Source organism: Egretta garzetta, unplaced genomic scaffold (assembly GCF_000687185.1).
Source record: "Egretta garzetta isolate BGI_Z169 unplaced genomic scaffold, ASM68718v1 scaffold88, whole genome shotgun sequence".
Lineage (NCBI taxonomy): Eukaryota > Metazoa > Chordata > Aves > Pelecaniformes > Ardeidae > Egretta > Egretta garzetta.
This window is the reverse complement of record NW_009260408.1, coordinates 2339990-2360526: the sequence shown is the minus strand read 5'-3', so window position 1 is coordinate 2360526 and position 20537 is coordinate 2339990. Positions and strand designations below refer to the sequence as shown.

The window sequence follows — 20537 nt, the reverse complement described above, 5'->3', positions numbered from 1 at the left end:
AAGGTTAACATTTCAGGATACTTCAGAAGGAGCATTCTCCTCAGGTGGAGGAAATAAGGAAGAGCCTGGCTGCAAGTAATTATTGCTGTGTGGAAAACAGCACCTGGAGCAATTGGCTTCCCTGAGAGCTGGAGCTAGGTCTGCTGGCTGGCTGGCTGGATTATACTACCAGTCAGCATGACTTCAGTCTGTTATCTGGATAAAACACGGGAAAACACCTGTGGCTACACTAATAAGAGGCATTCTATTATTGCAGGATTTGCTATCTGTTTCTAAATCTAATAGCTCGTTTCCTAACTGTGCATTTATTTGAATTAATTTGTTTTATTGTACTCGTCAATGTGGTGAGTGCCAAGGGTGATGTTAGGTTGGTCTAGGAAATACAGGGTATTGCAATCTTCAGTACGTACTAGGTTTTTTTTTTTCTCAGAGCCTACCAAAGTCTCGATATTTTAAAATACACACTTCATGACGATACTAGCTTTGCTTGAATGCTGATAACACAAAAAAACATTGGCAAATTTTAGCTGGAATCTGTTCACTCACTTTGTCCAAGGAAGTGGAAGGAGGATCACAAAGTTGATGTATGCATCACTGTGTAGTCTAAGAAGCAACACAGCAAGCCCGAAGAATGGGAACCATGAATACTGTCGCTGTGCAACTGAAATGATGGGATGCTTGGAATGTAGCTGACAAACTTCTATGAAGTTCACTGTAAGAGGATGTCTATAAACCATCAAAGGACTAGCAGAGGTGTATGCAGGATACCCATGATACTGCCTGAGGGGGGACATGTAGATCACAAAATAGTCTTACAGGGTGTTCTAACAGATGTTGTATGATATACACGAGTCCATGGGACCTGATGGGATGCACCCACAAGTAGTGAGGGAGCTGTCTGGTGTCATGGCAAGGCCACTCTCAATTATCTTGGAAAGGTTGTGCTGATTGGGCAAGGTTCCTGAGGATTGGAAGAAAGCATAGGTCATCCCTATCTTCAAGAAGGGCAAGAAAGAGGATCCAGGGAACTAGAACCAATCAACCTCACCTTGATTGTGGGGAATGTGATGGAGAAAATAATCCTGGAAATAATTTCCAAATATTTTAAGTCGGTGCTTGGGTGCTGTGTCTGACGAACCTGATAGCTTTCTACAGTGATGGTCTCAGTGGATGAGGGGAGAGCAATGGACATGATCCCAGACAACCAGCTCTAGGTGGCCCTGCTTGAGCAGGAGAGCATTGGACAAGATGATCACCAAAGGTCGCTTCCAGCCTCAGCCATTCTGTGGTTCTGTGAAATGAATCTGTGGCATTGTTAAGCACTACAGTTTGTGTGTGTGCTTGACACATACACCAAATAAGCAATTAAAATGCATGATAGGAGAGAAATGGTGCAACGTATTAGGAGCATCTACAAATTGGAGCTGTATTTTGTATTCTGTGGCCCAGAGGACTGGAAAGGTGGACCTGTGCATACACCATTTAATTACCAGCACAGAGAATGATGCTTTCTGTTTGCTCTGCATCTGAGTAAAGGAATGCGAGCGATGGATTTTGAACCATCTGTGATAAAAAGTAAGTGCTTTGGAGTCCTGAGCTGCTGAAGTGAGTGAGTCCCAGGGCATTCAATATTAATTCTGACTATTCAAGAAACAGCCTAAAGGGGAGGCAGATCCTGGAAAGGAAGCCAGTCATCCCAATCTAGTAAAAATACTATTGGTGCTTCTATCCCTAACTTTCTTCCATTTATTTTCCTTTTATTCCATCTTCCCCTTCTTAGGACAAACTGTCAGCAGAGAGCGACTTGGGAAAAACATATATGAAGGTGTCTGTTGAGAACAATTGAAATCAGGCCCATGGTGATCAAATCCATTGCACTTTGCTGGCTGCCCCCTGTGCAAAGTGATTTTGTTCCGCATCTCAGCAAAACAGAAATCTCTGCTCCAGCTAATTGCAGGGCCACCGATTCTGTGGTGTTACAAATTGCTTAGGCTTACTAAAAACAAGAACTCACAGCCACATATCAAGTATAGGCATGAACACAGGATATTTTTAGACCATTTATAAGAAGGTGTCTTGATTGGGCCTGGTTTTCTACACGCACATTTACCCATTTACCACCTTCAAGAACCCTGCTCCAGCACAGCACTAGTCCCTCTGCTAACAGCCATGATATGGCACACCTCTTAAGACCAGACAGACCTATTTTGAGAGCATTGTACACACCTGCTGACGAGAACCAAGAGGAATAAGAAGCCAATTAAAATGCAATAGATGCAATGTCAGGAATATGGCAATCGTACTTCAAAAATCTATTTGATTTTGGTTTTATGACTGCGTGTTAACCCATTAAGTTTTAAGGCACAGTGGGATGCTGTGAATGACAAGTGGCAAAAATTGCTTTGAAACAATTCTTTGCTGTGACACTTTAAGGAGGACATTGCATTAACAGTTTATTTCAATAATACAAACTTCAGAGAGGCTGGAAATTAAGTATTCCAAATGAGCTTTAAATATAGCGAAAGAAGTTTCGGGTTTAATGGACAAAGCCTGTTCCCACTAAATGTACCCTTGTACTGCCAAGAGGGTTTTGAAATAAAAGAAAATCTAGAAGTGGCGAGTTTGAGGCTATTAGTGTCAGAGTCAGACCAGCCAAGCAATTCTAAACTAAGGTGATCTTGGTATTAAAGAAATCTGTTTGCATGAACTTTTATGTTCCACTTCACTCTGGAAACCAGAGTTGTTCCCTTGAGAAGCTTCCTGGCTTCTGAGGCATTTGCTGAAGCCCAAGAAATACTACAGATGACTGCTTTAATCATTTCCAGATAACAAAGTTATCTTTATCCGATCTTGGTTAATGCTCAAAGTGCAGAAAAAAAGAAAACTAAATTCAAAGAAACTTATTAAAGCTTCTCATAAAACAACAGTACGCCTCAGCAAAGTAAGACATTTTAGTGTTAACAACTACGGACTAGTCCAGTCCGTAATTCTAGACTGAATCAGAACAAGAACTGTTTCTTGTAGCATTCACTTCTTCAGCAAAAACCAGAAGGTATCACTTTTCATTATGAGGTAAGCAAACTGCGCTAAAAAAGATTTTCGTTTAAACTAAAGAGGAGGATGCAGAAAATTAACAGCAAATGGGAAACAGCTTTTCACCTTTGAATGTCTGTGAGAAATCGGGACAGGTCCATGAAATGACGGTCTCCATCTCTGAATGGTCTCTTTGTTCAAGTGTTTGCAACAAACAAATTCATCATAACCTTCACTTAAGTGTCATGCCTGGAACTCCTTAGCAGTGCTTTGGATGCCTTAGGGCATGCAAGGGCCAGTGGATGTCTGGACAACTGAATCAAGCTTCTGGTCTAGGCTGGTCAGATACTGGCTTTTGAGGCCCCAGTGCCTGTACTGACCAGAGCTCCACTGCCTACAGTGGAGTTTATACAGCTACCCACATCAGCCCTTAAGCATAGACACATGAATGTAGGTGTCGGTCTCAAACTTACCTCTTCTCGGAGCCATGGTAAGCAACCCGTTTTGTTTCTCCAAACATCTGCCATCTTTTAGGATGGCAGCTAAAGCAGGCAGAAGGAACAGACAACCTTTAAGAAAGAAGTGCAGCAGAAGATATGAAAGGTTCCCAAACTCTAAAACTGTGTCTTTTTGTTCCTCTGTTAATAAAGCTAACTCTTTAGATAGTGGGACTTGTTGACGGGACAGTCTGAGGAACCCTTTCTGCCTGTTGTGTAAACACAAAGAGCCTACACTTGTGTGCCGGTTGGCCTCCTTTGGCAGTGTTGTGTTCCGTTTAAATCTCTTTGCTGCTTGTTCTTTGATGCACTTTGGCTAACATTCCCAAATTTATACCACTATTTACCTTCAGTCACTATGTAACTTAGGAATTGGTAAAGAAATATATCAACTAGAGGGCCTATAAGCCTAACTCTTCCCCATCCAAGACCAATGTATTATGGGGCCACACTGTGAATCTTGAATTATGTTCTGCACAGAGAGGCAGATTCAGCCAGAGGAACGAAGTATGCCCCCACCTTGCCTTAGAGCCGTGAGGTTCCTACAGTCTTCTGGGCAGTGGTATATATGAATTTGAACTCTCTTAGATTACAGAAAGAATGCATCTCTCAACCTTGTAAAGCATTTTTCCCACTGAACTATTGTTCAGCCTTATCGAAAATGACCTCAAAAAAGAAAAAGCATTTGCATTGCCATCTGTTGCATTAAAAGCACAGAACTGTATGGGGAAATTGTGCTGCCGTAGGGCCCACAGGCACTGGGCAGTAGGCGAGACAGTTTGGCTCATTACAGATCACTTATTCCCAGTTACACTGACAGGGGCTCCAAGGTGCCACGGCACATTTTTGGCCCAGAAGCAGCACCTGTTTCCTAGTCTTAATAAGAAGCTGCAATTACTTCTCTGCTGCATTTTGAAGTCTTTTAATGAAAACTGTCCACGTGGTTCTTTGGGAAAGGACAGGGCCATTAGCTTAATGCTGTATGGTTTGGACCCAACATTTCTGTAGATCTGTCCTGCCATGTCATCTTTAGTAGCAGCTCTTGAAAACTGTGACAGCAGAAATTGCGTATTTTTACCCTAAAGCTGGAACTAATCCTGAAGCACAATTCCGCATACATAGTGATTTTCTTGGGCGCAAGACGTGTTGGAAATACAAAATACCATGCTACATGTTCATAGCGTTGTATGTTTGTTGACATACGTGCACTGAAAAAGAAAAATGGAACAAAAATTATTTTGCACGTGGCTGCACTATTAACATCTGAAATGTTAATGGCATGACCGCCAAGAACCTCAGGGTACTAAGAGGCTCCGATTGCCCCAATAAGCTCATAACCATCTTTTTTCTGCAATACTCCCCCTCCCAGTAACCTCCTCTTCCTCCTAGGGATTTAGCTACCTGTGCCCAAGGTCAGCTCCGATATGGCAGAGCTGCATAATGTGGCACAGCTCAGCTGCTCTGCTGTTTGCTGTCAGCAACTTGGAGCAGTGCCTCAGATGGCCAAACCAATGAAGCCATCACAGAACCAGCTGGCACACCCAGAGGTACCTGAGGGATGGCAGGGGCATCGCCGTTTTCACTGGCACCGTTACCTCTGTCAGTCACTACACCCAATTCTATCCCTGTTTTTGCTAAACTCCACTAAAACCAGTACAGTGAGGAGGGTGGAGAAATGTAAAATCTTTAGTTCTGTACAGAAGTAACTACTTGAGATTGCTCCTCTGCATTGGAGCTCCAAGATCTTCTTTCCCTTACCTGCATTAGTATTCCTGGACTCGCCCTGAATTCAGACAGTGGTAAAATTACATATTTGTGAGTCTTCAGAGAGATAAATATAGTGTCAGAGGCTTCTGATTACTTGTATTTTAATTCCTCAACAAAAATTTCTATTTACTAAGCTGAAAATTATTTCCACTCATAATGACTGTAACTAGTCCTTTCAAAATTATTACAAAAGTCAAGTTATAAAAATGTATTTTAAGGACCTGCTAGTGTTACTGTTCAAAAAAACCCAGCCAGTATCAGTTACGTGGTTTTATTCTCAAAACAAATGATCAACAATATAAAATACTTTAACACTATTTTAAATATTGGTGACAGATTATGCATTTCCTTAAATAAAGTGCTATTTTTACAAATAGGTATTTCATATTTACTTTTACTGCTGTTCTAACCTCTTAATATTGAATAGATAAAGTGTGTTTTGGTTAATGAAGAATGCAGCATTACTTTTCCTTTATATTCCTTCTCATGACACCATTACATTTTCAATTTGGACTCCTTTATCTGTATCTAGTCAATAGAGGCATATTCAGTTTATGTATTTCTCCATGTAGAAGCTCTCATAATTCATGGTGGTTTTCATGCCTTCTTCCATGCTTTTGTTGTTCTTGACTGTGCCCGTGTAGACTTCCTATGGGTTCTTCATTGATGGGCAAGAGTAGAATGAAAACTTGAATCTTCTTACGTGGTCATTCATTCTTCCTGCTCTTCTGACTTTGTTCTTCTCAAACCCAGACCACTGACACCTTGAACAATTCAATGCTTAGGCTGAACTATAAAAGCAATCTCTCTATTGCTTTCTTTGATTCTTTGTGGGACTTGAATTTTAAGCACATGACTGCAGAAGTCCTATACAGGTGTAGCTAGGACTAACTTTTCCAATTTTCATTTGTATGCTTGGATTTACTCAGCCAGATGCCAAACTTCACCATAAGAAAAAAAATCTTCTTTTTCCAGTAGCTACCTTTTAGGAGAAACAGCTTCTTGTGGTTTTACAGAGCAGCCAGGTGCTGTAAAAGAAAAAAAAAAAAAACCTGAAAAACTGCCAACCAGCAAGAGTCACATCTTTAAAGAAGACAGAGTAATTCCACAATTACTGGCAACATTCCCAATATCATTCTCATATCGACCCTGTAATTAATTTTACTTATCTTAAGCCCTCACCTGTACACAGAAGGTATGGAAAGTCAAAGTCATACGTGAAAAGGTCATCTACTGCCACAAACCTTTCCAGTATCTCTATTTTCTCAATGTGTACCTTCCCAGCAAGTGACTACCTGAATCCTGTATGATTTTTATTTGCAAGTTTATATTGGTTTTGCTCGCATTTCTACTTCTTACTGTCCAATCTCTGTATCTCTCTCCTCTGCATAATTTCCATTTGCTATTTTTGACTCTGAATCTTAAAGTAGAAAGTAAATATAAAAATTACTCCCCTCTCTCTTCTACTTTATTCTGTCACATCTTTTAAAATACCTATATATGTATCAGCAGATACATATGTGTAAGCACGTATCAATACACACCATACTATCATATGTAAAGAGAAACTGGAAGACCAGAATTTCCACAAAGAATTATAGATTGAATGGCATTATATTCTTTTTTCATCATAAGCATAGTTACTCTTCATTTAACATGTATCTGGAGAATATTCAGTTTATTCTTTTGATATCTAAATCCTCCCTTTGTTCAGTGCCCCTTCTAGATGTTGGGGTGTTCTCTTTTCTTCCCACCTAAGATTAGTGTTCTATTTAGGTGGGTGAGAGCAGCTGGATATCTACACCCAGCAATGAGGCTCATCTTTTTGTTTCAAGCATTTCAATAAACTTGATATTAGAAGGTAAACTAAGCTAACTGCCAGTTAGCTTCACCTCCAACAAATCTTTGTTAATTTTTTTTTTTTTCATAATGAGGTTAAGAAATGCCCTAAGAGAAAAAGAAGATTGTGTCCTTGTCCTGGTTTGGGCTGGGATAGAGTTAATTTTCTTCCCAGTAGCTGGCATAGTGCTATGTTTTGGGTTTAGTACTAGAAGAATGTTGGTAACACCCTGATGTTTTAGTTGTTGCTGAGCAGTGCTTACACCATGTGATGGTGTGCTCCCCCCCCTGGTCTCTGACCCCCCCTCCTTTGACCTCTTTCAAGTGATAACTACCTGTGGCTGTGGTGATAGATGCATCTGATAGATGTGTCTGGTCGTGAAGGATGCACCCATTGGCTGGGCTGCACGCCAGGATCTCCCCTTGAGCAGGGACGCCTCTCAAGGTTACTCCTCGAAGTTGAGAGATTCCTTACCACGACAGATTCTCAGTAAGTGACTAACAGCATGCTACCTTGGAAATCTTAGCTAAGTGACATAAAGGATTAATTGCGCATGTATAATCCTTTAGACATAAACCGTTGACCAAGTCTGGGACTAGGATTGGATCCAGCCGCACCTAGACTCCTCTCTGAGGGAGTTTAGAAAGCAAGGGGATCTTTTCTGAACCTCATGACTCAACGGGAGGGTCCCCCTGACAGTTTTGTCTGACCCTGTCCTCTGTGCAGTAAATAACAAAGTGTACCTTGCCATCGAATCTCAAACTATTGTCACAGTTACCACTGAACTTTGTTACCTCACTGTTTTACACCAATAAACCACATTATTTTTGCCTCCCTCTCACTCCATCTGCGACATACCAGTCAAGGACTTTTTCAGCTTCCCCTGCTCTGCCAGGTGCACAAGAAGCTGGGAGGGGGCACAGCCAGGACAGCTGACCCCAACTGGCCACAGGGCTCTTCCAGGACATATGACGTCATGCTCAGTATATAAACTGTGGGGATTTGGCCAGGAGGCAACAATCGCTGCTTGGGGACCAGCGGGGCATCGGTTGGCGGATGGTGAGCGGTTGCATCACTTGCTTTTTCCTGGGTTTTCTTTCTCTTTTTGTTGTTTTCCTTTTCATTACTATTATTATTTTATTTCAATCATTAAACTGTTCTTATCTCAACCCACGTGTTTTTTTCCATTTCACCCCATGGATTCTCTCCCCCATCCCACTGGAGGGGGTGGGGGTGTGAGCGAGTGGCTGTGTGGTGCTTGGCTGCTGACTCAGGTCAAACCACAACAGTCCATCAGAGTATAAACCTTGGATGCTCTCTTGCATGTCAAATCAAATGGCAAATTCTGTTACAAGCCCCAGACTTGGGCAAGGGAATTCCATGAACTGTTTCTATTTTTTAACACAGATCTAAAATTTAACACTTCCTTACATATGTATTATAACTAGCATATCGGATTTTATTTCTACTTCTCTGGAAGAAATAATTTCAGTTGGTTCGCTCCTTTTGTTTTTTTCCCCACAGAGTTTCACAGAATCCACATGAACTTTTTTCAGCTTTTTGTTTCTGATTTGACAAGTCTGTGTTGAGATGCAGCTCGCTCTCCTCTGGTGTCATTTCTTTCAATTAACCTGCAGACCACTGCCAGATCTGTTCAACCCCTTAATTATCCATTTGATAACTGCATCAATCTTGACAACCTTTACATTAAGAAAAAAACCAAAACCAATTCCTAAACAATTAGTCCTGGCAATTAGGTATTCAAAAAGTCTGATTTTCTTTTTTACCAGAATCATGTAAGCAAAAAGGTTACCTCAAACTACAAACACAAACATTTCCTGGGGTGATATAATTTCTTAAATCCAATTTCCTCAGAAATCTGGACTTCATGCTGCCACCTGCTGTTTCACTGAAGTTGGAGTCCAGACCAAGGAGGAACATTTTGTTCCTCAGAGCAGTCATCTTGCCTCATGCCTCCACGGGCTGGTCATCTGCTCTAAATTTAAATGGTGAAGCAGCAAGCTAATTCTGTGTTTGTTTGACACAGTTCATTGGGTTACAAAGAAGCAGTATCTTCCTAGTAGTTTCTCTTATCAAGCACAGGATGGGTAGCATGCATTGGCAATTTTCCAAGCCATAATTTTTTCCCTTGAAAACTACCAAAGTGTCAAAAAACCCCTTAACGTTCACTCTTGTAATTAATTTTGGCAGAATTTTCTAAAGGTCATCAATTCATCTCCATTAAAAAAAAAAAAAAAGATGGAGGCAACACTCTCCATGCAAGTACTGTTTGCCTATTCAGAATAGGGACAAGAATTATGGTGCCCCCAAACCTAATGGCTTATGGGTCCAGTAACCACCGAATTATTTATGTTGTCCTAGCCGAGGATACAACAAACCAGCAATTGATTTTGCACTGCCATAATTAACATAGGTATCTAAGCCAGTGTACCAAATTGTAAGCCTTGAATATACTTAATCTACTTGATGACACTAAAGAAAACTATCTCCTATAAAGAGTATGCAAAAGTAAATTATGTATCATACAGAAATGCACCTCCCACTGCTGCTATATAGACATTATACACAGTATACTGTATACTATAGTTTGCTATGCTTACATCCATTTTCTGTGTTTAGTAATGAGTAACAGAAGTCGTATACCTATTTCAGATAGTACTGAAGTGTGTATAAAAATCTGACAGATATCTACCTTTTTACCTTGAAATCTTCTCTACGGTCTCAGCAACAGACCCAGACACGCATCAATCATTAACCCAGAAAGCAGTTAACCGGCTCGTTTGTCACATTCTGTCTTCTAACCAGTATTAATTAAAAGTATCCATTAATTTTTCAATTAATTTCAGGTGCTACTTACACTGGGAATGACCTGGAGGTCGTGTGTTACTCACACTACTCTCAAAGGAGGAGTGGAAGTTGTGTATAGTTTCTTGTAAAATCTGTCTCTCTCGTCCCTGTAAAAGCACAACAAATGAAAATAAGGTATTCTTAAATTTCTATTTAAAAAAAGAATATTAAGAGTTCATCAAAAAGTTTGTAAATATGTGTCTATGCCCGGAGAGTCATAGTGCACTATTAGGAATAGTAACAAATCTTTACCTCCCGGATATGTAGAAAACCTTGTAGTAATCATATCCTTGAACTACCAGACAACAATAGAAACATTTTCATCATTTTCTTTATAGCTTTATAGCATGCAGCATCATCCACCTCCCCTAATTTTTGCCTCATCACTTGCTGCTTAACTTGGGGAAACTATCTTTATGCTTTATTTACCTGATCTTCCAGTACCAGAGAGAGAATGGACCTCAAAACTGAAAAAGCATCTGAGAAGTGTCAGCAGGACTAGTTAAAGAGATGCTCTAGTCCATAATCCCTCTTACAAGAAGGTTGCTTACTGTAGTCCATTCTTAGCAAATTTGTTTATGTCAATATAAAATTAAAAGGCAATAAAAGTGTAAGGAATGAGAGAAGTGCTATTGACCTAATCACAGAGAAATCAAACACTGTTAGGCAAAACAGTGGAGACCTTTCCTTTTACATTATATTCTCTAGCTCGACTATAGTGGCCAGATGATTCTTTTTAGCATCACTGAAATCAATATTCAGTAACTGCGATATTGCCAACGTTTATGTTACAGTCACTTCTGATACAATTTCCAATACTCTGTAAAAGAACTATACGGTCACTGAACTAGGAAAAAGTCATGAAAGAGAATAGGGAGTACCACAAAGGAAGATATTTTTCACTAATCAAAAACATTAAATATTTCGTTTGGAAAACATTCATTTGGCTTTTCTAACATCCGCAACTAAATTTTGAAACGTATGCTGAATTAAAAATATAAGCAAACCTTGAATTAATTTGCTAAGTATAGTACTTCAAAATGTACCTTTCCTGCGTTCAGTTCAGAAATAGCTGCCAAAATTTGCTGCCTTGATCCATCAGTTTTAATACCCAGCTCTTTCAGATCACCATCAGTAAGTGTAAGAAAGGCTTCCATATCCACCTGCATATGAAAAAAAAAAAAAAAAAAAAAAAAAAGACAAATTTACCTAGGCAAAGATTCACTATTACAGGTTAAAAGTGTTTGGGGTTTTTTTAATTGTATATAACTGTAAATATTGCGCACGCAAAAAATTCTTCATGAATTAACCAGCACCAAATGGTACCCACTTTACCACTCTGCTGTCAGGTTCTAAATCTGCTGTTAATAACTTAATTAATTATGATAGTATATTTAAAATATAAAATATTAATAGATTTTTCTTTTTTTTTTCCCTTTTTTTAAGACAAGCTCCATCAATACAAAAGGCATACTCTCCACAGAAGTTCATCTACTTACAGTAGCAGGTAGTTGAATAAGCCCAAAATTTCTCTTTTCTTTTCTTCCCCCTCCCCCTACCCCAGGTATTTTTGGAATTTTAGAATATTGTATGGACTTTTTCAGTCTCTCGTGAGGAAAACCTAGGTTTTGTTCATGTATCAGTTTTTTATTATATCAACACATCCATAAGGCTGTGATAAGAACAAACATATGAAACATTTCATATTAATATAACCTTCACACACAGAGCATATTCATTTCTACAAGATGCTCCCTTCCCTATCATGTAGGCAAACAATAATAAGCTCAGTATATTGTGATGCAGCTAAACAATCTGTGTTTGTGGTGCTGAATCCTGAGCTCTGCAGCAATGTCAATTTATTGTATGTCCATTCACTACCCTCTGCTTTTGGACAAACACACAATTACTGTTCACATCTGATACCGTCTTAAACATTGCAATGAATTAATTTTACTCATTTTCAGCAATGTTTCCTTTCATTGCATCCTTCAGGCAAGTCACCATCACAGGCCTCATCTACAATGATGCTTAGGTTCCCCAATTTAATTCTCCTATGGCTTATAGCAGATAAAGAAGAGAAAGCAGGCATCCTGGTGACTCACACCCTGCTGTTCTCCATCTGCACGTAAGGTTCCAGATGTGATTCCGGGGATGATACAGTACGTCCTATTAACTGTTTAGCCATACTGGATATAGACATATATAGAAAAAGCAGAGTGTAAACAGGGAGGGGGAAAAAAAAATCTGAAGGACCTATCTATATCAGAACTGTAGGTTCAGTGTAAGAAGCACTGATATTTACAGTATCCTGGAGAATGTCACGAATACCACTCGGTCCATGTTTCAAGGTCCTCTGTGCAACCAGAAATGGTTTCACACCCTACTTTTTCTAAAACAGTAAAAAATAAAACTTTTTAAAAAGACATACCTCTTGTTCCTCAAAAATAGGCTGGTATTTCTCAAGTGACAGTTTTTTAAGAATGCCAGTCAGTTCATCTGTAATAACAGAAAAGAAAACAAAAAGATCCCCCATTGATCAGGGAAGATTTTAGTGATCTCTGCATTGTTAACTGCTGAATTATACATTAAAACATATATTCCACAGTGATATACGATAAAAAAAACCACTATCACATGTACTCTGCATCAGAAATTAAAATATTGGCTTATTGTTTCTCACCTACTCCATATACTGTGATTCCATCTAGTCTTACCTTGCTAGGTTTCTGTTGTATTGCCTTTCTTCTTAAGATCTTAAAAAAACAAACCATTAAGGGCAACTTAGGCACTTCAATGCCTAAAACGCAGGTGCTTGGCCCCAGCTGGCTCACCCGGATCATGCAGGTTAGACAGCAAAATTCCTCAAGCTGGCAATGAACTGAAAGGGCTTATTTCCAAGTCATGATCCAGGAAGGCAAAGTGTAGACCAAGTGTAGAGCAAGCAACCACTCAGTTGCTCATTCAAAACACTGATACAACAAGGGTATATCTGAACCTCTTCTCCTTAGGTGCTCAACATCCAGGCATCTTGAAGACAGATAGCTAAGTCCAGCTAAGATGAAACCTGGGCTGAATTTAAGTTTTCATAAGCTTACCTTTCAAGGCTAACAGTACTGAATATTGGGTTTCCTCTCAAAGTCTAAGGAAATTAAAAGTTGGAGGACCTGATAGTGACTCTTCCTTCACATTTAAAATGTGATTAACCACTTTAAAAGGGTAAGTGCAATTTTAGAATAACCTGGCATTACCTCTCTTAACTACACGCTACCTCTCCCAACTAAGGATTCTGTCTATTTTTATTGCTTTGCTGTCACAAGTGACTGATTTTTTTTCCCCAGAAGTACCAAAGTGGTCAGTTAAACAGAGTCAAAGTCAAAATGAAGAATGTGAATGATTACATTACACAACTATATTTAAGATTCCCCATATAAACTCACTTTCAACATAAAAACATCACTATTCTATTCCCAAATATACTTTGCTTTTATTTATTTCTCTTGTCTTTTGACTGTACCTTTTTTTTCATCATCAGTAGAAAAGTGAAAGAGAATCTCACTCTCTAAGCTTCTTAAAAGACATCAAGTATCTTGAGATGGACACACTTTTGTATGCACCCTTCTCGAGGCCTCCTTTACATACAAGAGCCCGCAGAAAACTGCAGTGAAAAGATCTCACTGAGTCTTATTTTCTGCTAGAGTTTTGGTTTTTTTACCCCAAGGACAATTAATTTGGTATGCCTAACATGATTTGTAAAGGTTGGCATGGTTTCAGGCTAAAAGCTTTCGTACCCTAACTGAGGTTAATCCATGGGAAAAGGTAGCCAGCTTTAAAAACATAGCACGAGAACTTCTCCATGCAGCTTGATGAAAAATACCATTTTACAGAAAGAAAATAAAAGTTTCATTAGAAGTCCTTAGATGTATTATTAACCTTTTTTTTCCTTTTAGGTTGTTAGTTAGCCGCCTCATTTTTCATCACACTGGTGTGCTTAAATTATAGGTTGTGATATGGGAAGAAACTTTCAGGGTTTCTGAGCCCAGAGCCTTGCTGTCATAAACAACTATAACATCTAACACTTTTCACGCACAGAGACAATGCTTTCAGCTGTAGGCCTTTCACATTGTCTTTTTCTTTTTCCTCCAGTTCCTGTATTATACATTAAGTTTGAACAAAACCTGAAACCACTCAGTTTTACAACTCTTGCATAACATACTGTTTCTCCTTCACTTTTTCACTAAGTCCTTCTTTTGCTCTACCTTGTCTCCTTACCTACAACCTTGGAGAAAGCAAAGGTTCTCAGTGCTCTTAGGACTTCTGCTGCATTGCTCCTATTTAGCACCTCTTTTGTATTACTCTGTAGTTGTAATAAGATTACCTTTCTCCAAGTTTTCAGAGCCTCCTTTTACTCTCACATGGTTTTGTCTTTCATGATTCTCTACATCACTGGTTCTCAAAACAGGGACAAGCTGCTGATGGTCCACCAAGTGGTTGCCTAAAAAGAAACCATGCACACCTCTGAACCCTGCTGCCTACTGTTCCTCCCCAGTAATATTCAATGCAAATCAATTTTCTAATTCATTTACGTTTACTTGAAAGAAAAAGAAAAGTTAACATTGCAGGCCTTCTGTACTTACTCTTCTTATTACTGGAGGGCCTATGAGCATTTGTACTGTTGCTGCTGAATCAAACCACACTAAGAGAAGCCCTTGAATTAAATGGCCACTTAACTACGAAAGCTTACCAGCACAATGAACATAGACCTACTTTGGCTTCTTACAACCTATCCCTCTGCTACAGAGGAAACTCACTGCATCATGGCACTAGTGGTGCAGTCACCAAGCTCGGCTTCACCAGGTGAGATCAGAACAGCTGAGAGTTTGGGGAATTCCCCATGTTATCCAAGAGCAAGTTCACTTCCCTTCATGTATTTCTAAACCAACAACTGTTATGTTATCAAGCCATCATTTTAAAATGGCACTAACTAAAATGTGAAAGGATCTTCTCCAGCAGTCAGTACAATATGTTACAGCTAAGCCATGATAAGAGCACAGAAAGTGGGTCAAATATCACCTCTCTTTAGTATCAAATGGAAGTACAGTGTCAATGAACAAAGTTAGCATAAATGAAAACAAACAAACAAACAAAAAAATACAGACACTTTGAGAAGAAAATGCCAAAACAGTACAAAGTGCCTCTTGCAGAAAGCAGATAAAAGGTACCTCCATCTCTTATTTAGAAGATTCTGAGTCATATTATTTTTTTCATTTTTTTTGAGATGTTTACAGAAGAAAACAAAGTAATTGATATCTTTTTTCCAATGCAGTAACATGACTTTTTAAAATAAAGTGTTGTAACTTTTCTGGAAAGAAGGAAGTTCTCACTGTCATGCAGATACACACTAATCCAGTACAGTTACAGTTTTAAACACTTTGTGCTCTTGATGAATGAATCTCCTCTAATTACAGTGACCTACTCACCATCTTCTGTAATAGTACCACTGCTGGAACCATTGCTCTTGGCCTGTCTGTGAGAAGAAGAGAGAGAGGACTCTGTGTTGTGAACCTTAGGAGACGGGGAGGGTGATGGGGAAGGTGTGAGAGTTGGTGATGTGCTTTTAGACGTAGATGAAGTCCCAGATGGAGGTCTTTTGTTCATCTCCAGTTTTTGCTGTAGTTAATAATACAATCATTTCAGTTAAAAAAAAAAAAAAAAAAGAAAAAAAAGTGTTTACAATGCTTCAATATTACTTAAATTGTATATCACTTCTGCAGAGCATGTTGTCACAATTAGAAGCTTCTGCTTCATTCATATTGAAACAACTGGAGCAATACTGATTTATCCCAGGTGAGAGTCTGTCCCCTCAAATTCATCCAGAAAAATACATGTATTAAGGCTGTAATTTTGGAATAAGAACATGATTTCCTATAAAGCAGTACTATATATAATCACAACAATTATTATTTTTATAAAAGCTGAAATTACTTTGAAAACAGGTCTTTTTCATTCAGAGACTTAACGAAATAAATAAAGCCTCAATTAAAGCTTTTCAAAGCATATCAGATGTTAATTTAAAGTAGCACTTCATGCTGGGTTAACTAGAAACATGTAGCAAGCATGAACCAAGTTTTGGGTGCATTTAAACCCCTTGCTGCACTGGAATTAAACTTTCCAGTCAACCCTTAAACTTGTTATTACCTGAGTCAAATTATTCAAATTTATTAAAGATTTTGCAAATCTTTAATACATTTGGAGGCATGAAAAACAGGAAAATAGACAAATTAAAATGAGGAATAAGAATATATATGTATGTACATCATTCTTTTCCAAAACAAGTTAATGTACCTCATCTCCTAAATTCCTCAATCTAGGTATCACTTCACACATTTCGATGTTTGCATTGTATGACCTAAAAAGAAGTCTTAGGTGATTTTCTCCTGGATTCATGAATTCAGAGTTTAACTTAAAATAGCTTTTGTCAGTCAGGCTGCTACAAGAAAAACATAAGAAAAAGGTTGAGCTGGGTAATCAGGCAAGAAGGGAGAATGACAGTAGTTCTTGCCTCTCTACAATTTTGCTTCTGTGCTATGGCACGAATGTAACTTTTCACAGAATCACAGAATGGCAAGGGTTGGAAGGGACTTCGGGAGATCATCTAGTCCAACCCCCCTGCTAAAGCAGGATCACCTAGAGCAGGTTGCACAGGACATCGTCCAAGCAGGTTTTGAATATCTCCAGAAGAGGAGACTCCACAACCCCCCTGGGCAGCCTGTTCCAGTGCTCTGTCACCCTCAAAGTAAAGAAGTTCTTCCTCATGTTCAACTGAAACCTCTTATGCTTCAGTTTGTGCCCATTGCCCCTTGTCCTGTCGCTGGGCACCACTGAGAAGAGTCTGGCTCCATCCTCATGACATCCACCTTTAAGATATTTGTTAAGTATTTTCTAGTTAATGAAGGAGATTCAGATTTAAAAGAGGAAACTTATTTGAGTGGTAACATTCTTCCATTATGCAATCCTATGCCAGAAAGTACTCCCTCCTTAGACCTACATTGAATTGACTAGAAGTAACGTAGCATGATACAAATTTGAGAGGTCTCTGAAGAGCATAATGGACTCATTTCAAATTTTTGTTCCAAATTTCCCTGTATTCTGTTATTGTCCATTTGTGTTTCAGAATGGTCTTCCCTCTCTAGCGCTCTGACTGCATTTATTTAAATTACATCATCCTGTAAATTGTTATTCATTTTTTCCTTTCCTTTCTTTAAGGCTTGTACAATCCCGCCCCTCATGGATAATTTTTGCAAAACTCATCAGCATAACATCACTGCATTTTTAGATCAGCTATTTCCAAGTTTAGACAGCGTGCTCCTAATGGGAGAGCACAAGCATTTCCACAACGGATATCAACATTAAATTTTCAGCATTTATGTCTTTGGTTACAACAAAGTAGGCTGTTTAAGCTTTTGCAGCCAGTGTTGATCCATATGCGATTGTGTACTGCCAACAGACACTGATGTCCCAAAAACCACCTCAGACATGTGATATGTGAACATCTATAGTGAGATCCACACTGATTACATGTTTTGTTAGTGGTGGAGAGACTGAAATTCATCTAGACATCTAAGCAAAGAGCACTGAAAGAGCTGTTGCCTTTCCAACATACTGGCATCACTTCTATTCAAAAATCTTTTCAACAGTATGAGGAACTGCCTACCCAGATGATGATCTACAGGGTGTTGCACCTCACAACTTCTTTATTCCCTAATGTTTTCCACTGTGAGTGGGAGTAATAGTTAAAACTTCTTCACTGTAACAACAGGCCCCAAGATCTGCAGCCCAAGCTCACAGGCACAGGTATTATCTATCTCTTAATAGGCTAACTAACGTAACTGGAGAAAAATAAGTTTTTATGGAGCACACAAGCAGCTCTTCTGAAATTATTTCCAAGATAAAAACAAGCTCAGAGGAACTGCTGAGAGTGTAATTAGAAATATATTGGTCAGACCACCTCTGAAAGAAAAAAGCATTTGGTAGCTGTTCAGTAGAACAGACTTTAATGAGGGAACACGATAATAAAGTGGCTTTGTCTACAGGAAAGAGAGAGACAGATCATTTATAACCCAGGGAGCAGTTACATGGGATAGAAAGGGAGGAAAGATTATCATGTGCCAAAGAATCAGCATGAGTCCATAGCTTTTGGGGGTCCAGCAGAGTTATAAATTTTAGCTCCCAATCTCATCTTTGAAAAGCAACCAGTAGTCCCTTCAGAATCAGGACTGATAGATCAGAGACAAAGTGACTACTCATGGAAACTCTTTTGGCATTGGTATTTGCACATGTTTCTTTTTCTGATTTTTGTCCTCCAGCAATTTTAATTAAATCACTGAACAGCTTTGTAACTTCATTTATCATTGGTATTTACTGATTAAATATACATATTGCTTACTGTTGCCACATAAGACATCACAGAATGAGAAAGTAAACATAATAATTTTACACTCTGGCTATTTTTGTTTATTCAGGCAAAACTTCAAGAAGAATCTCACGAAAAGATGCAAAGAAAACAAAGAAAAATGAGCTGTTTGGAGACTACAGAAGCAAAAAGTTGAGAAATCTTGCTCTTAGTCATGTATTCTAACATTTTCAGAATACCAGACGTTAGAACTAAAACCCCAAATTATGTGCTTTCTTTCTCTTGTTCTCTGAAATGTAACATTTCCCTGTGTGAATAAACCCATACATTTCACAGTAGTGTATCACATCTTCTGTTATGATGCTGCTTTCTAACTTGTGTCTCTGCAGATTTTGAAGATTTAAAATCTTAATCCTTAAAAATTTTGTACAAAGCAGTTGTTAACTTCAAAGTACATGCACAAAAATGGGCAGGTCACGAGGGTAAAGCTATTCCAGGAAAGTGATAGTTAAGTCAGCGCACATAACACAGCCTGCACTCAGGAGCAAAACCTGACTTTGGTGATGACAACTTAATGTTTAAAAATAACACCTTGTGGAGCAGACTGGGTGCATGCTTATTTTTGTGGTCTGCAGATCCTGGTACAAATTATCTCATGTTCTGCATTCAGGTTGTACCTTTGGAGGGAAACTAGCTGTACTACTTCAGACTAAAGCCCATCAATAAAACACTGGACTCCATCAGGGCCACAGAAAGAAATAATGAGAAACTAAAATAACAGTGCAGATCTACCCTAAGATCAAGTATTACATTTACTGTTTTTAAAAAAGAGTGAAATTAATAATAAAGCAAAATCATGTTTTATTATTAGGTCTGATCTTTTGTAGAACTGTAATTAAAAGAAAGTTTTGTGAAGCTGAAAAGTTTCCACTACTGTAACTGGTGTTCACTCACTTTAGGCTGTGCAATGTCATGCAGTTGTATTTATCAACCATCCATGATTGAGACACGAGCTACTAAAATTAGTCAATTTGGAAGTACAAAAATTTACATTTCTCTGTACCTTTACAATATGTCCGTTGCCAACAATTTGAGCACACTGCAAATCAGACAGAGTGGATGAAGGAGTTGACTGGACTGGACTATGCTGTTGGCTGGGTTTCTGTTCAGGTAAACCCGCTGCTTTTCTTCTTTGAGCTGCAATCTGAGACAAAACATTATCTGCACTGCCACCTAAGAAAAAAATAAAATAAAATCAGAGTCAAGGAAACTGTCATTTTAAAATACTTGTTAATTCTCAATTCACCTCTCTCCACCACTCACTTTCTTTTAAAAACTGACTGGGTGAAATAAGAGAGAGAATTGTAAGGTTCAGACCTGCTTGGCAGCCTTCAGGAAATGGAACAAAAATCAACCACAGGAGAAGACAGAAGCCAGCCTTGTCTACACACACACACACACAGAGCTGACTTTCACACTCTTGGATATACGTTTCATGAGCTTCTTCACCATATTGTCTTTACAACTGCCACATACAATGCTTGCAGCTTTGTTTTTAATTGAAAACAGATTTTAAACAAAAAGCAACGTGGGTAAGAGACAGCTGTATGAAACGTATGTCACACCGAACAAACATCCATCCGATCCATTGCAGGTGGACTCAATAAAATCAACGTTTTTGTCGGAGACGGGCGCTAACCTATGAGACTTCTGTAACAGATGTGAGGCTTTGGTTCCCTTGTGTAGGTGTCCAAACTCCAATCCTGTTCCAACAAAATTTATAGAAGTTTTGCTTATACAGCAGTAGGAGCCCTCAGAAAAGGTTTAATATCTTCTACCATCATCACAAGTGCTAATTTTTTAGCTGAACCAGATACAAATGACTTCCTTATTCAAAATAAAAGCAGCATGGTACCTGATCTGTTATGCAGTTCTCCTCCGTGCCTGTTAATTCCTGCAATGTTATTGGATCCACCAGAAGAATGGGGAGAATGGTTGAAGTTATTGGAATTTGAAGGAGATGCAGGTCTTCTTGCAAATGTTGGTAATTTGACTGGTCTAGTACCTTTGCTAACAGATGTCTGGAAAACAAAAAGAAAAATAATTTTCATCTTTCTTG

The 20537-nt window shown here is 38.8% G+C and overlaps 1 protein-coding gene across 1 annotated transcript in view; it reads right to left on the bottom strand.

Moving 5' to 3' along the window:
- Positions 1 to 6245: 6245 nt before the first annotated feature.
- Positions 6246 to 20537, bottom strand: part of ANKS6 (ankyrin repeat and sterile alpha motif domain containing 6) — a 43986-nt gene continuing 29694 nt past the window's right edge. The window contains exons 10-17 of the mRNA XM_035899013.1: positions 20334 to 20499; positions 19482 to 19651; positions 15486 to 15675; positions 14384 to 14500; positions 12437 to 12504; positions 11052 to 11168; positions 10016 to 10112; positions 6246 to 6325 (exon numbers count right to left, since the gene is read on the bottom strand). Coding sequence (XP_035754906.1) covers positions 6276 to 6325; positions 10016 to 10112; positions 11052 to 11168; positions 12437 to 12504; positions 14384 to 14500; positions 15486 to 15675; positions 19482 to 19651; positions 20334 to 20499 — 975 coding nt within the window. The 3' untranslated portion in view covers positions 6246 to 6275. The remainder of the gene's footprint in view (positions 6326 to 10015; positions 10113 to 11051; positions 11169 to 12436; positions 12505 to 14383; positions 14501 to 15485; positions 15676 to 19481; positions 19652 to 20333; positions 20500 to 20537) is intronic.